General features: G+C 46.8%; 1 protein-coding gene across 2 annotated transcripts in view; it reads right to left on the bottom strand.

Annotated features, from left to right (window-relative positions):
• Positions 1-17,647, bottom strand: part of LOC144694550 (uncharacterized) — a 188,531-nt gene that overhangs the window by 126,520 nt on the left and 44,364 nt on the right. For both annotated transcript variants that reach the window (XM_078565109.1, XM_078565108.1), the window contains exons 4-5: positions 8,094-8,150; positions 4,165-4,317 (exon numbers count right to left, since the gene is read on the bottom strand). In XM_078565109.1, coding sequence (XP_078421235.1) covers positions 4,165-4,317; positions 8,094-8,150 — 210 coding nt within the window. The remainder of the gene's footprint in view (positions 1-4,164; positions 4,318-8,093; positions 8,151-17,647) is intronic.

Consider the following 17,647-nt stretch of genomic DNA (forward strand, 5'->3'; position numbering starts at 1 on the left):
TGGCCATGGCCATCACTACTATAATAATGATGATTGTACATTTCCCCCACTCATACCGAGGTTAATTGTTGAGTTCAGCCTGCCTGATTTAGCTGGAGCGTTTATAATATAAGATACTCCAAAGACCTTCATACAAGTGATTTCCCACAGCAACTGGAATAGAAGTAGTGGAACGACCAATAGAAGACTAAGTAAAATTCATAAAGAAACACTGTAAAGATATCACACGACAGGAGAAAACTCAGAAATAAAACAGAATAGATAACAACAACTGGCTGTGTAAAGAAAATTCTCATCTCCCCTCTGTTTCTTTTGCCTATTATCTTAAATCCATGTCCTCTGGTTACCGACCCTCTTGCCATTGGAAACTAATTCTCCCCCTTTACTCTGTCAAAAGCGTTATGATCCCAGCTGATGTTACTACTGGACAAGTCAGATCCCTGGGTTGAACCTGGCTTAGTAGATCCTAACTTTTATTTTTTGTTTAGAATTGTGGAGAGTGGCTACTGAACAGAGTCACAGGAGTCAGCTGATGAACTTTTAACAAAAGAATAAAACATTTATTAAACAAGCTTAACTATATTACAATACTGCTTCACCCGCCACTACACCTTTACAGATATATACGAATGCGTAAGGATAACACAAGTTACCAAAAGCTATCTTATATTCTAATGTTTATAGTAAGTACACAATCCATGTAAACCAGTAGGTGACCTACACCACACTCTGAAATCAAGAAACAGATGCCACCTCAAACAGATGCCAAGGATCTCTCATCAACTCGCCGCAGATGCTTGTCACACTGTGAGCCAACCGGTCTTCACCAAACTCAGTCTTCCACATGAGCCAACCGGTCTTCACCAAACTCAGTCTTTCACATGAGCCAACCGGTCTTCACCAAACTCAGTCTTTCACATGAGGTTTTCCAATTTCCACCCTCGAAGAACCCGCTTTGGAATCTTCTCCCAAATGATGCTTTCTCTCGGATGCCTTCCACATCCTTCCAATGTTCCTCTTCCCTGGATCGCCATGTGCATCCAAGTTGCGCCTTCCACGCATTCTCTCTCCGATACTCAGCCGTGTCAACAGAACACCGCTCCTTCACACGCCCATAGTCAGGAGTCACCAAACTTTAGCTGTCTCCTCAATACTTAGAGCCAGAATATTTCGCTGTCTTCCAATACTCAAGTTCTGTATTACCAAACGACTATAAATGATCTAATTGTGTAAACGCCCTAGTTTAAATTAAATGAAATCATTTTTAGAACTAGTGTTAGAAATTTCGAATGGATGAATTTTTTTTTAAAGAATGACTGAATGGAGTTTCTGTTCATGTTCAAACTACATTAGTGCCCAACATTGGATCCCTGGGATGATGGACTTAGTTATACGGAGAGACTGGAGAAGCTGGAATCCTTCTTACAGCAGAGAAGGTTAAGATTTAGTTGAGGAGTTCAAAATGATGGAAGCCTTTTGGGAATGTGTGGGAGCCTTCTGGCTTCTTACAAGCCTATTTTGCTTTAAGTCTGCATCCAGCAGCTTTCTCTCTTTAAGCTTGGGGCTTTCATCTGCTCCTCACTCTTAACTTCATTTAACAGGACCTTCTCCAGATTCCTGTTCTTTTCCATTGACTAGAAGGTCTCCTTGGGATCCCTCCTTTTTGTCCCACTCCTTGGCTTTGGGGCCTTTCTGTTCTTTTGGGAAATCTGCTCTCTGCAGTTCCCTTTGCTGTGTCCAGCTTCTCCTGGCTCCTGGTTTCAACTGAACTAAAAAAAAACTGCTGTTCTGTTTCTCCAAGTCTTCGTGGACCCGCTGTTGCTAGACAGCAGCCCAGTTTTTCTGCTTCAAGTGTCATAAAACCTCATTAAAAATGCCGGTTATACAAACAAATCTAGACTTGCAGACAACTTTTAAAGTGAAAGTAAAACTCAAGTCCCCTCCACACCAACAGCACCCCCCCAACCACCCCCCCCACCCCCCCCGCCACCCCCTTTCTTAACACCAATACAGAAACACAAGTTAAACTTAAAAACTGAAACTCATTCCTAACACCCACAAATACAAGCATAACTTACTTAAACTATCTCTAGTTCCCAACAGAAGCCTCCATCATTTTGAACTCCTCAACTAAATCTTAACGTTCTCTGCTCTGAGAAGGAGGATTCCAGCTTCTCCAGTCTCTCCGTATAACTAAGTCCATCATCCCAGGGATCCAATGTTGGGCACTAATGTAGTTTGAATGCGAACAGAAACTCCATTCAGTCATTCTTTAAAAAAAAAATTCATCCGTTCGAAATTTCTAAAAATGATTCAATTTAATTCAAACTAGGGTGTTTATGCAATTAGATCCATTTCTAGTTGTTTGGTAATACAGAACTTGAGTATTGCTGAAAAAGAGATATGCTGTCGAACACCTAGCTGCTGTGGCTCCAGCTGATGTCACCACTAGACAAACCTGATCCCAAAGTGGAACCCAGCTTGATAGATTCTAACTTTTAATTGTTTGTTTAGATACATGGAGAGGAGCTACTGAACAGAGTCACCGGGGTCAATTGATGATAATAATAACATAATAATAAAAACATAAAACATTTATTAAACAAGAAAATATGAACTATATTACAATACTCCTTCACCCACAAATATACCTTTACAGATATATACCGATTTGTAAGGATAAGATATCTTCTACTCTAATGTTCACAGTAAGCACACAGACCATGTAAACCAACTGCGCCCTGTGGTCAGATGCACTACACTCTGAAACCAAGTGACAGATGTTATGGGATCTCTCCTCAACTAGCTCAGACACTTGTCACACCATGAGCCAACCAGTCTCACTGAACTCCGTCTTTCACATGAGGGTTTCCAATCCCCACTTTCCAAGAACTCACCTTGGAATCTTCTCCCAAACTGACGCTTTCTCACAGATGCCTTCCGCAAGGGTTCGCCTCCAGGATTTCGAACTCTCCTTCCAATGTTCCTCTTCCCTGGGTCACCACGTGCATTCAAGCTGTCTTCTACACACTCTTTCTCACTGACTCAGCCATCATCAACAGTACACCACTGCTTCACATGCCAATAACAAAGAGTTACAAACCTTCAGCCATCTCTTTGGACCTTCTTGCCTCTTGCAAGCTGTTCTCGCTTTAAGTCTGCTTCCTGCAGCTTTTGTCTCTTTAAATCTGAAGCTTGGAGCTTTTCTTTCTGCCCCCCCCCTTTAAATTCACTTAACAGGACCTTTTCCAGGTTCTTGTCCTTCCTTTGACTAGATGGTCTTCTTGTGACTTTCTCCTGTTCCACTCCCCTGGACTTTGGGGTCTTTTCTTTTGCTTGGGACTGACTATATGTCCCCTTTAATCCAGTCTCTCCTGGCAGCTATTTTCAAAGCCAACTGAATTCAAACAGCTTCCAAATAAAACTGCTGTTTCTAGCTTCTTCTGTGTGTATGTCTATGGGAGGGACCTGCATCTCTGGACCCCTGTTGCTAGGCAACAGCCCAGTTTCTCTACCCTTGTTTGTTTAACTTAGCTGCAACAGTCGTAAAACTCTCATTAGAAATACAGGCACCTTTTAAAGTGAAACTAAAGCTCAACTTGACCTCTTCTTAACACACAGATTCAGAAATACAAATCAAACTTAAACTTTAAAGCTAAAACTCATTCCTAACACCCACAAATACCAATATAGCTTACTTAAACTGTCTCTATTTCCTAACAATGCACTCATCAGAGCAGTTCACAAAAATATCAATAGTAAAGGGAACAACAATATTTACTGCATGAGAAGAGGGTGCTGATTGGTAGTGGCATTGCCACAGAGAATGCACCAGGGAACAGTTAACTGCCAAGTTTTTGTGCAATTCAAACGAAGTAGGTCGACTCTGATTGGTCAAGGTATTGCCATGGGGGATGCACTGGGCACCGGCTGTTCCCCCAAAGCTTTTGTTTTATTTGAGAAAAGGTGCAATGCAGACAGAAGTAGTATTTTTTCCAGAAAAGTGTGAAAATACTTTGCTTTAACTGGACACTTTCTCTCCGCAAATGGTCAAAATAATTCAACACTTTTTTTAAAAAATCATTAAACTTCCTTGATTGTAAATGGTGTCACTTTTTAAAAACAGATTGAACGGTAAAATAGCTGAAATTCTTGTGTCCTAACCTCATCCATCATCACTGCTGCAGGTATACAGTTTCCATTCCCAAAGCCATCCAGTGGCTGCGATGTCTTCCTCCCTCCTTCCGTACCCTCCGGAACGTTCTGTATTTTAACAGTTTCTTCGCTCTCCTCATTGCTATCGCTGTCTTCATTTTCCTACAGGTGCAAAAGGTTCTGCCGCTCAATTTTATAAACCATTAAAAGAAAATAAGAGTGGGTATAATCACATCTCTCAGGAAAATCCCGAAGTGCGGAGTATATAAGGGTATTACCGGTGGAGGTCATTTGCATGGAACGCCCAGCAGCAGCAACAACAACTTGCCTTTATATCGCGCCTTTAACATCGTAAAATTGAAACGTTATCGAACAAAATTCAACACCGTGCCACATAAAGAGATATTAGGACAGATGGTCCAAAGCTTGGCTAAAGGAGTTGTAATGAGTGCCTTAAAAGAGGAGAGACATGGAGAGATTTAGGGAGGGAATTCCAAAACTGAAAATGCGGCAACCACACGGCGTAGCGATCAAAATCAGGGATGCGCAAGATACCAGAACTGGTGGAGAACATAAACGTCGGAGAGTAGTAGGGCAGGGGGAGGTTACAGAGATAGGAAGTGACAAGACCAGGCATTGCCTGACTGGGGACCAGTGCAGGTCAGTGAGCAGAGGGGTGATGGGTAAACGGGACTGGGTGAGAGGTCGGTTACTGGCAGCAGAGTTTTGGATGAACTCATGTTTATGGAGGGTGGCACATGGTTATATGAGGGAGGAATGTTTGAACAGTGCCAGAAGATCTTTACCATGCGCCTGAGTTACCCACTAGACAAACAATAGCTCTTCTAAGCCTTCGATTAGCAAATAAGAAGTGGCAAAGCACTCTGTGTTTCCCCACTCCGATTTGAAAACGTTTGATACCAGCACTAAGTGACAAAGGTATTTAATTCCTTAAGCACGTCACCCAGTGAACACAAAGTAAAAACCAAAACGTATAATACGAAGAAGGCGTAAGCCTGATCAGAAAATGGAATATACTGGCAGTCACCTCTAGCATCAAAAAATGAACCACAAAGTAAGCACAATTGCCATAGTTTATGCTCGTGGCTGGAATCTAACCAAGGGCGGGTTGGGTGATTATAGATAGCCACTTGAGCTAGGCTTTTCTCATGGGTAGTACTCGTGTGGTCCCTTGATCAATATTTGCCTCATTGCTTTCCTGTTTTGTCCGCTGTAACTACAAGGCTCTTCTGCCGCTCACTTTCCCTCTGGCTGGTGAATCTAGAACACAGGGTGACAGTCATAGGATAAGGGGTGAGCCATTAGGACTGAGATGAGGAGAAATTGATTCACTCGCAGAGTTGTGTCTCATTGGTTCTCTACCCCAGAGAGCTGTGGATGCTCTGGGTGTTGAGCATGTTCAAGACAGAGGTTAATGGATTTTTGGGTACGAAGGGAATTTTGTTTTATGGGGATAGTGCAGGAAGGTGGAGTTGTAGACTTCATTGCAACCATTGATGCATTTAGAAGCGTCTGCAAAGCTATATTCCGACCTTTAACCCTCTTCACCGCCTATGCTGGTCTAATTTCCACCATCAGTGACAGGACCTTGAGCCATTATATCCTGGCACGAATTCCAAATTTCAGGAGAATCCTCAAAACCTCTCTCTTTAAGCATGTCTTAACCCTTGCCCCAACTCTCACTTGATGCCCAATCCCCCACCCTCTTTCCAAAGCAACTTGACTTGGGGTGATTGTGAGAGAATCTGGTACTGGGGCTACTGTTTGAAACTAAGGGGCCGTCCATTTAGGACAGAGATGAGGAGAAATCTTTTTCTCTCAGGGGGTCATGAGTCTTTGGAACTCTGTTCCTCAAAAGGCAGTGGAAGCAGAGTCTTTGAATATTTTTAGGGTAGAGCTAGATAGATTCTTAATGAGCGAGGGGGGTGAAAGGTTATCAGGGGTAGGCGGGCACGTGGAGATGAGATTACATTCAGATCAGCCATGATCGCATTGAATGGCGGAGCAGGCTCGAGGGGCCGAGTGGCCTACTCCTGCTCCTAATTCCAGTGTATGTTTGCACGTATGTATTTGCTATGTTAAGGGCATTCAACTCTCATCAGAACTGGCAAAAGGTCATTGACCTGAATCATTAACCCCGAGTTCCTCTGTCCACAGATGCGCCCAGCTTCCTGAACATTTATAGCATTTTCGGTGAAACTAAAAATCATTGTTGGAATCTATTTGCACTTTTTTAGGACTAGGGAAAGTTATTATGTACCCTGTTTGGCTGCAAGCTGTAAACCAGTTCCTCCTAAAGTGGATATTTCCACTGCACCAACACTATCACTGTACAATTCTGAAACAGTGTTATAGAACGGCTGGGCAGGTTAGAGAAATTCCCTCATCTCCTCAGACAGACCCACTGAGTTTCAGCTCAGTCAGAGTGAAACTAAGTTTTCTAGAAAGGACAAAGCAAAGACTCACCAGCTGGTTTCAAAGAAAGGAGGCCCTTCAGCCCATTTGAACTCATCCGTCCCAGATACCATCCTTCCACTTTTCGCTTAGTGGTTTCTTAAATTAGTCCAATGGTAACTTCAATCAGCCCTCTTTGAAGCCCTTTCAGTTATTGCTAATCCTCTAGTTTATAAACAATCACTCCTCCAAAGCCCTCCACATCTCCACCTCCCTTTCCTCCCCTAAGACTCTCCTCTTTGGCCTCACTGTTGATCACTCCGACAAATATTGCCTTTGTCTCGTGACGCTTCTGTGAAATGCCAGGGGATGTTTTTGTGACATTAAAAAGGTGCTTATATAAATGCAACTCTTTGTTCATTGTCTACCCTAAACTTGACCTTCATAGCTCCGAACACTGCCCTCACTTATCCTGCGCTCTTCGTGTATCTGAAAATATTAACATCCAACAAGTTATCTGAGCCACACCAACCGTTGTCCTAAAAGATCCTGAGGGGACTTGGCAGGGTGGATGCTGAAAGGATGTTTCCCCTTGTGGGGGAGACTGGAATGAGGGGAGAGGACACAGTTAAAAAGTCGTTGAGGCGGTGGCATAGTGGTATTGGCACTGGACTGGTAATCCCGGAGCCAAGGGTATTGCTCTGGGTACCCGGGTTCAAATCTCTCCATGGTAACGGTGGAATCTGAATTCATAAAAATCTGCAATTAAGTCTGATGATGACCACGAAGCCATTGTCGAATGTCCTTTAGGGAAGGAAATCTGCCGTCCTTACCCAGTCTGGCCTACACGTGACTCCAGTTCTGCAATAATGTGGTTGACCCTTAAATGCCCTCTGAACAAGGCAATTAGGAATGCGCAATAAATGCTGGCCTAGTCAGCGATGCCTACATCCCGTGAATGAATAAAAAAGACACAGTTTTAAAATAAGGTGCCTCCCATTTAAGACGGAGATGAGGAGAGTTTCTTTTTCTCTTCCCCAGAGAGTGGGGAGTGGAGGCTGGGTCATTGAACATTCATAAGACTGAGTTAGAAAGGTTCTTGATTGACAAGGGAGTCAAAGGGGTAGACGGGAAAGTGGAGTTGAGGCCACAAATCAGATCAGCCATGATCTGATCAAATGGCGGAACAGGCTCGAGGGGCTGAGTGGCCTACTCCTGCCCCTAATTCATATGTTCGTATTTATCTGAGACGGCCTTAAGAACGGATTTATATTTTGAATTTAGTTTATTATTAAAGCCAGTTTAATATTCGTTCCATTCCCCAAACAATGTTCGACAGAAAATGTTCAGCTTTTAGCTTTTTGTTTAAAAGGTGAGAAGCCTGGAGGAAGGGCCAATGAGCTTCAAGTAAACAGGAGCTAGGATAAAACAAGACGGCAATAATGGTGGCAATAATATTGGTAAAATCAAACTTATTCCTAAATTAGGCTGGAAGGGCTGGTGACACAGCTGCCTTTCCTTACCTGATTGTTCTCTTCACTGCTTTTCCCTTTTTCTAGTTTTCTTCTTTCTTTCTGTCGCTGGAAGGAGAAAGCAGAACGCAAGGATCAAAGCAAAGGTGAGGAACAGAGAAAATAGGGGCAGGAGTAGGTCATTCGGCCCTTCGAGCCTGCTCCGCCATTCAATACGTTCATGACTCATCCTCTGTCTCAACACCGTCCTCCCACTCTCTCCCCGTACCTCTTGACGCCCTGACAGTCTAGAAATCATTCTATTTCCTTTTTAAATATATTCAATGACTTGGCCTACACAGCCCTCTGTGGTACAAAATCCCACCTGTTCACCACCCTCTGAGTGAAGAAATTTCTCCTCATCTCAGTCCCAAATGGTCTATCCCGTATCCTGAGACTGTGACCCCCTTGTTCTAGACCCCCAGCCAGAGGAAACAACATCGCTGCATCCAGTCTGTCCAGCCCTGTCAGAATTTCATATATTCCAATGAGATTCCCTCTCATTCTTCTAAACTCCAGTGAATACAGACCTAGTCGGCTCAATCTCTCCTCATACAACAATCCTGCCATCCCAGGAATCAGTCTGGTGAACCTTCGCTGCACTCCCTCTATGGCAAGTATATCCTTTCTTAGGTAAGGAGACCAAAACTGCACAAAATACTCCAGGTGTGGTCTCACCAGGGCCCTGTACAGCTGCAGTAAGACATCCTTGCTCCTGTACTCAAGTCCTCTCGCAATGAAGGCCAACATACCATTTGTCGTCTTACCTTTCAGTGACTGGTGTACAAGGACACCCAGGGCCTTTGTACATCAACATTTCCTAATCTATCACCATTTAAATAATACTCTGCCATTCTGTTTTTCCTACCAAAGTGGATAGCTTTACACTTATCCACATTATACTGCATCTGCCATGTATTTGCCCACTCATTCAACTTGTCTAAATCGCTTTGAAGCCTCTTTACATCCTCCTCACATTCCCACCTAGTTTTGTGTCATCAGGAAACTTGGAAATATTACATTTGGTTTCCTCATCCAAATCGTTAATATACCTGGGGCCCAAGCACTGATCAGGTGACAGGTAGATAATATGGTTAAGAAGGCATATGGGATACTTGCCTTTATTAGCCGAGGCACAGAATATAAGAGCAGGGAGGTTATGCTGGAACTGTATAAAACGCCACGGTTAGGCCACAGCTAGGGTATTGCGTGCAGTTCTGGAATCCACATTATAGGAAGGATGTGATTGCACTAGAGAGAGTGTAGAGGAGATTTACCAGGATGTTGCCTGGGCTGCAGAGTTTTAGTTATGAGGAGAGATTGGATAGACTAGGGTTATTTTCCCTGGAGCAGAGGAGATTGAGGGGGGACATGATTGAGGTGTATAAAATTATGAGGGGCATAGATAGGGTAGACAGAAAGGAACTTTTCCCCTTGGTGGAGGGATCAATAACCACGGGGGCATAGATTTAAGGTAAGGGGCAGGAGGTTAGAGCGGATGTGAGGAAGAATTTTTTCACCCAGAGGGTGGTGGGAATCTGGAACTCACTGCCTGAAAGGGTGGTAGAGGCAGGAACCCTCATAACATTTAAGAAGTATTTGGATGTGCACTTGCGATGCCATGGCATACAAGGCTATGGGCCTAGTGCTGGAAAATTGGATTAGAATAGTTAGGTACTTGTTTGACCAGTGCAGACTCAATGGACCGAAGGGCCTTTTTCTGTGCTGTAGACCTCTATGACTCTATGACTATGACACTGTGGTGCCTCAATAGTCACCACCTGCCACTCTGAAAAAGATCCGTTTATTCCTACTCTCTGTTTCCTGTTTTGTCTTTCTATCAACATCTACAGAACAAGGTAATTCAGGACAAGGTCCTACATGCAGCTAAAAACAGCAACGTAAATATTAACAATCACATTAACATTCAACTGGATCGGAATGCATTCTCAATTCAATTGGTGGTCCTGCAAGGTCGTTCTTTTGAGGAAGTGGAGGGGGAAAAATGAATGAGCTTTCCCATCTGGAATTCCTGCTTTCCAAGCCTCCCAAATTTCTCCTCTCATCTTCCAGAGCTGCTAATTCTTGCTGGGATACAGATGCTGGTGACCCGCGCAAGTGGTCATTTTTATGCATGAGCTTTGACCGCTGAATATCACAGGAAAGCTGCAAGTCTATGCAGCTTACATAGACTGGACTTATATTTGCTCAAGTACAGAAGATTAAGGAGTCAATTTGGCCATTTAACAACTCCTATGGAACCTTTAATTCAATGAAACATTCCAAAGCACTTCACTGGAGTATTATAAAACCAAAGGAGATATTAGATCAGAAAACTAAAAGCTTTGTCAAAGAGGCAAAGGTTAAAGGAGGAAAGTGATGTTGAGAGGCAGAGAGGTGTAGGGATGGAATTCCAGAACTTAAGACCTGGGCAACTGAAGGCACAGCTGCCAATGGTGGAGCGATTAAAATCGGGGCCGGAGTTAATGAGCACAGATATCTCGGAGGGTTGTAGGATTGGAGGAGATTAGAGATAAGGAGGGGCAAGGCCATGGAGGGATTTGAAAGTAAGAATTGAGAGAATTTTAAAGTCAAGACGTTGCTTGACCAGGAGCCAATGTAGGCAAGCAAGCAAGGGGAGATAGGGGAACGGACTTGGTGTGAGTTAAGACAGTAGAGTTTGGGATGAGCTCAAGTTTACAGAGGGTAAAATGTGGGAGACCAGCTACATTGGAATTGTCGAGTCTAGAGGGGTAACAAAGGCATGAATGGGGGTTTCAGCAACAGATAAGCTGAGGCAGCAGAAATGTTCGGCAATGTCAAGGAGATGGAAGCAGATGGTCTTAGTTTGAAATAATTAACAATAATTAGCATGATTAAATTTTCTCACTATCTGGTGGTGGGGAAGTATTAATCTTAAAATTCACTCTAGGCCACTCAGGACAATGCCAGGAAGCACCTCCTCATGTAAAACTGAAATCCGGAATGTTCTCACCCAAAAAGCTGTTAAGGTTACTGTTGAATATTTTATATCTCAGAGCCAAGCACAGATAACACTAGTTTCTCTGCATGAAACAGGTTTTATTCACAGTGCTTTAAAATGTCTACTCCATGCTTACAGCAACTTCTATAGTCTGTTTATTTTTCTCTTAAGTCCACACTCAGGCTTAACTAATCGAGCACAATGAGCACCAGGAGCAAAAAGACTCACATAGTCAAACACAGAACAATTGAACATGACAATTAGATGTCAACTGAAAATCTGAAAACTGAGATTGATAGAATTTACATGAGGGTTAGGGTATTAAGGATTACAGAACCAAAGCAGAGGAATGGTTCAAGATACAGATCAGCCACAATCTAACTGAATCGTGGAACGGGCTTGACAAGTTGAATTGGTCTTTCTTTCAAATATCCACTTAAAGAGAGGAGTGTGCCATCTGATAACGTATGCCCACTACCATCCCCGCTTCCTACCCATCCCCGCCCCCCCACCCATCCCCGCTCCCCCTACCCATCCCCGCTCCTCCTACCCATCCCCGCCCCCCCCACCCACCCATCCCCGCCCACCCCCCCCACCCATCCCCGCTCCCCCTACCCATCCCCGCCCCCCACCCATCCCCGCCCACCCCCCCCACCCATCCCCGCTCCCCCTACCCATCCCCGCCCCCCACCCATCCCCACCCTCCCCACCCATCCCCGCTGCCTCGCCAGATCACCATATCTGCTTCCAACATCCTTTCAGACAGTGCATTCCTGATCATAATAATTCACCACATAAGAACATTTCTCATCTCACCTCTGACTCTTTTACCAATTACATTAAACCTGGGTCCCCTTGATTACCAACTGTTCTGCCACCAGAAACAGTTTCTCCTTATTTACTCCAGTCAAAACCCTTTGTGATTTTGAATGCCTCGAATGAATTACCCTCAATCTTCTCTGCTCGAAGATCCAGCTTCCTTTAGCCATGTTAACTTTCTCCCGCTTTGGATGATCTCTTAAGCCTACCCAGTTCCTGAAGGTTTAACCTTTCAAGCTTGACTGAAAGATTTTGTATTGATACAGCTCATCTGTTTCAAAACACATTCCCAGATAATGAATCACTCTGAAGTACAAAATATGAAACCATTCCGACAAAACAAAAAAAAGTGAAAGTTGCGCTTTGCAAAGGCTTGCGACCAACTGAACAAGATGCTTGGTAAAATACTGCTGGATCAGGAAGAGAGGATCAGGTTTCCTGTCACCTTCAATATGTTCAGTAGACAAACGACAAAGAAATTCAATGCTACATGTGCATTTGTTTGATGAATTCAGGCTAACGGGAGCCTGAAGAAAAATACACAATTTCAAATAGGCCATTTGGGGTAAATTATACTCTGTTACGACCAAGTCATGATTTTATAAAACTCATCCTTGTTTGCAAATCCACCCATGGCCTCACCCCTCCCTAGCTCTGTGTTCCCCTCCAGCTCCCTCAACCCTCCGAGATATCTGTGCTGCTCTAATTTTTGCCTCTTGTGCATCCCCAATTTTAGTCGCTTCACCATTGGTGGCTGTGCCTTCAGGTGCCTAGTCCACAGGCTCTGGAATTCTCTCCACACACTTGTCCACCTTATCTCTACCTGGCTTTCAGACAGTTCTGAAAACTTACCACTTTGACCAGGCTTTTTGTCATCTGACCAAGAGACTCATATGGCTTGGTGTAATAATTTGTTTTATACCTTTTTATTCTTTCACAGGATGTGGGCATCGACGGTGAGGCCAGCATTTATTGCCCATCCCTAATTGCCCTCGAGAAGGTGGTGGTGAGCTGCCTTCTTGAACCGCTGCAGTCCCTGTGGTGTAGGTAAATCCAAAGTGCTGTTAGGGAAGGAGTACCAGGATTTTGACCCAGCGACAGTGAAGGAACGGCAACATATTTCCAGGTCAGGATATTGTGTGGCTTGGAGGAGAACTTGCAGGTGGTGGTGTTCCCATTTATCTGCTGCCCTTGCCCTTCTAGGTGGTAAAGGTCACAGGTTTGGAAGGCGCTGTCGAAGGAGCCTTGTTGAGTTGCTGCAGTGCCTTCTGTAGATGGTACACACTGCTGCCACTGTGCGTCGATGGTGGAGGGAGTGAATGTTTAACGTGGTGGATAGGGTGCCAATGAAGCGGGCTGCTTTGTCCTGGATGGTATCAAGCTTGCGTATTGTTGGAGCTGCACTCATCCAGGCAAATGGAGAGTATTCCACTGCACTCCTGACTTGTGTCTTTTAGATGGTGGACGGGCTTTGGGGAGTCAGGAGGTGAGTTACTCCCTGCAGAATTCCCAGCCTCTGACCTACTCTTGTAGCCACAGTATTTATATGGCTAGTCCAGTTCAGTTTCTGGTCAATGGTGACCTCCAGGATGATGCTAGCTCAGTCTATCCTTTGCTGCCTTTGCTGTCTGACATGCAAGTAGTCCTGTGTTGTAGCTTCTCCAGGTTGACACCTCATTTTCGATATGCCTGCTGCTGCTCCTGGCATGCCCTCCTGCACTTTTCATTGAACCAGGGCTGATCCCCTGGCTTGATGGTAATGGTAGAGTGGGGGATATGTCGGGCCATGAGGTTACAGATTGTGCTCGAGTACAATTCTGCTGCTGCTGATGGCCCACTGTGCTTCACGGATGCCAGTTTTGAGTTGATAGGTCCGTTCGAAATCGATCCCATTTAGCTCAGTGATGGTGCTGCACAACATGATGGAGGGTATCCTCAATGTGAAGCCGGAACTTTGTCTCCACAAGGACTATGCAGTGGTCACCCCTACCAATACTGTCATGGACAGGTGCATCTGCGACAGGTAGATTGGTGACAAAGAAGTCAAGTAGGTTTTTCCCTCTTGTTGGTTCCCTCACCACCTGCTGCAGACCCAGTCGAACAGATATGTCCTTCAGGACTCGGCTAGCTTGGTCTGTACAGGTGCTACTGAGCCACTCTTGGTAATGGACATTGGAGTCCCTGACCCAGAGTACTACCTTTGCCACCCTCAATGTTTCTTCCAAGTGGTGTTGAACATGTACTGATTCATCAGCTGAGGGGGTGGGGTGGGGATGGGGTGGCACAGTAGGTGGTAATTAGGGTTCCATGCCCACGTTTGACCCAATGCTATGAAGCGTCCTGGGACCCAGACTCAATGCTGAGGACGCCAGGGTAACTCCCTCCTGACTGTATATCACAGTGCCGCCACCTCTGCTGGGTCACTCCTGCCGGTGAGACAGGGCATACCCAGGGATGGGGATGGTGGTGTCTGGGACATTTTAAGGTATGATTCGGTGAGTCTGACTATATCAGGCTATTGTTTGACGAGTCTATGGGACAGCTCTCCCAGACATTGGCAAGGCCGGGCATGTAGTTGTCATTTCCGATGCCCAGGTCGATGACACGTGGTCTGCCCAGTTTCAATTTTTTACTGACTTCTCTGTGTCAGTTTGATACAACTGAATGGCTGCCTAGGCCATTTCAGAGGACATTTAAGAGTCAACCACATTGATGTAGGTCTGGAGGAAGGTGGGTAAGGACAGATTCCCTAAAGACATCAGTGAACCAGAATAGTTTTTAACAACAAAAAACAAATGGTTTCATGATCACCATTACTTCTTTAACTTCCAGATTTATTAATCAATGGTGGGATTTGAACTCATGACCTCAGAGCATTAGCCTGGGCCTCTAGATTGTTAGTCCAGTGACATTACCACTACAGCAGCACCTTCCCATGAAGTGTCTAGGGATCTTTTATTGTGGTAAAGGCACTATATCAATAAATTATTGTTTTTGATGTTGATGAGTGGTATAAACAATGGCTCTGAGATCCCAGGGAGAGGGGGCGCGAGAGCGAGGGAGAGGGGGCGCGTGAGCGAGGGAGAGGGGGGCGCGAGAGCGAGGGAGAGGGGGCGCGTGGGAGAGGGAGAGGGGGGCGAGAGCGAAGGAGAGGGGGGGCGAGAGCGAGGGAGAGGGGGGGCGAGAGCGAGGGAGAGGGGGCGCGAGAGCGAGGGAGAGGGGGCGCGAGAGCGAGGGAGAGGGGGCGCGAGAGCGAGGGAGAGGGGGCGCGAGAGCGAGGGAGAGGGGGCGCGAGAGCGAGGGAGAGGGGGCGCGAGAGCGAGGGAGAGGGGGCGCGAGAGCGAGGGAGAGGGGGCACGAGAGCGAGGGAGAGGGGGCGCGAGAGCGAGGGAGAGGGGGCGCGAGAGCGAGGGAGAGGGGGCGTGAGAGCGAGGGAGGGGGGCGCGAGAGCGAGGGAGGGGGGGCCGAGAGCGAGGGAGAGGGGGCGCAGGACCGAGGGAGAGGGGGTGCGGGACCGAGGGAGAGGGGGCGCGAGACCGAGGGAGAGGGGGCGCGAGACCAAGTGAGAGGGGGCGCGGGACCGAGGGAGAGTGAAAGGGGGCACGAGGGAGAGGGGGCGCGGGACCGAGGTAGAGGGAGAGGGGGCGCGGGACCGAGGGAGAGGGAGAGGGGGCGCGTGACCGAGGGAGAGGGAAAGGGGCCCGAGGGAGAGGGGGCGCGAGGGAGAGTGGGAGGGAGAGGGGGTGAGAGAGTGAGGGAGAGGGAGAGTGAGCGCGGGACCAAGGGAGAGGGGGCGCAAGTGGGAGGGGGCGTGGGACCGTGAGGGGGAGGGGGCGTGAGGGGGAGGGGGTGTGGGACCGAGGGGGAGGGGGCGCGGGACCAAGGGAGAGGGGGCGCGAGTGGGAGGGGGCGTGGGACCGAGGGGGAGGGGGCGCGAGGGGGAGGGGGTGTGGGACCGAGGGGGAGGGGGCGCGAGGGGGAGGGGGTGTGGGACCGAGGGGGAGGGGGCGCGAGGGGGAGGGGGCGCGAGGGGGAGGGGGCGCGAGGGGGAGGGGGCGCGAGGGGGAGGGGGCGCGAGGGGGAGGGGGCGCGAGGGGGAGGGGGCGCGAGGGGGAGGGGGCGCGAGGGGGAGGGGGCGCGAGGGGGAGGGGGCGCGAGGGGGAGGGGGCGCGAGGGGGAGGGGGTGTGGGACCGAGGGGGAGGGGGTGCGAGGGGGAGGGAGAGGGGGCGCGGGACCGAGAGGAAAAGAGAAGGAAAGAACACTGATCTGCATTTCGCTGGCATTTCGATCACACGCCTCAGCGAGTCCCCGGGTGGCTTATATCTAAATCGATCACTGTCTCAAGTGAAGTTACTATTTCGTGGGAATAAATAGTAGCCAGGCTGAAAAGTTGAGATCCACAGCAAACAGCAAACGATGAGTTATTAGATATTTTAAGTCAAAAGAAGAACATTACCCTATTCTTCTCAAATTATTTTGCAGGATTTTTAATGTCTAATCGAATCACTGGGACAGGTCAATCCAGGCTTCCATTGAATGGCTCATCCAAAGAGTGTTGCTGTCAACAATTGAGCAATGTCTTTGCACCGTACAATCGTGTACTCAAATCCTCACTTACTAATTCAAAGGCCAAAGTGCAGCGGTGGTTTAGTGGTAGTTCTCTCCCCTCTACATAATAAGGTTCCAAGTTCAAGTCCCACTCCAGGTCTTGAGCACAGAAATCAAGGCTGACACTCCCAGTACAGTACTAAAGGTGTGCTGCACTGTCAGTGGTACCGTCTTTAAGCTGTGACTCCTGCGTAAAAGATACAGGATGGAAAAGATCCCAGAAGAGTGGGGAACTGCCCTTGGTGTCCTGGCCAATATTTAGCCCTCAATCAACATGTCATAAATAAAAAAAAGAGATGATCTGGTCATTTTTGCATAGCTGTTTATGGGAGCTTGCTATATCTCCCACATTACAACCGTGACTACACTTCAAAAGTACTGCACTGGCTGTAAAGTGCTTTGGGCAATTCAATGGTTGTGAAAGGAGCTATATAAATGCAGGTCTATACTATTATAACTGGGGCAAGCTGCCAAGCTACAGCCTGGATCCCAATTACATACACAACCATCTTCTCTCCAAAGGAGTTAATTGGCACAACGATGAAAGGCTGTAACACCTTGTGGAAAATTAGGGGAATAAAGTAAGCAGTCAAACAGAATGAGACCAGCAGGAGGGAAAAAATAGTGCCTGATTCAAAGTCTGAACAGCTATGTCTCTGCGCATTGAAATAATAATGAACTGCTACCTAAACTGCCTTACAACATTAGATTTATTAGGGGAACAGATTATATAACAGATAAAGGAATTCCCCTCAAGCACAAACTCCAGGGCCGGTACAACTACTGGGCGAGTTAGACAGTCTAGCCTGGGGGCGACAGGGTTTGGAGGGGGTGGGGGCAGCATACTGGCACCACAGAATAAAACAGAGCTGAAACTACATAGAGCTTTCAAATGATATGGGCAACTCTCCACAAATATCCAGGGCATTCGTCAAAAGTTGCTCATATCATTTGAAAGCTCTATGGGGAGTAAAGCTTTAAATCGACCCAGAGCATCTTCGCTGGAAAGATTTAGAAAGTACTCAGGAGGTCAGAGAGGTCAGCCAGCGCTCCCTAAATCGGCAACAGGTTAACCCCATTCCGATTCCAGCAGTATTCACCCTCTGCTCCGGAATCAGACTCCGGGAATGTTCTCACCCTCTCTGCTCTGGGGTC

Source organism: Cetorhinus maximus, chromosome 20 (assembly GCF_964194155.1).
Source record: "Cetorhinus maximus chromosome 20, sCetMax3.hap1.1, whole genome shotgun sequence".
NCBI classification, from domain to species: domain Eukaryota; kingdom Metazoa; phylum Chordata; class Chondrichthyes; order Lamniformes; family Cetorhinidae; genus Cetorhinus; species Cetorhinus maximus.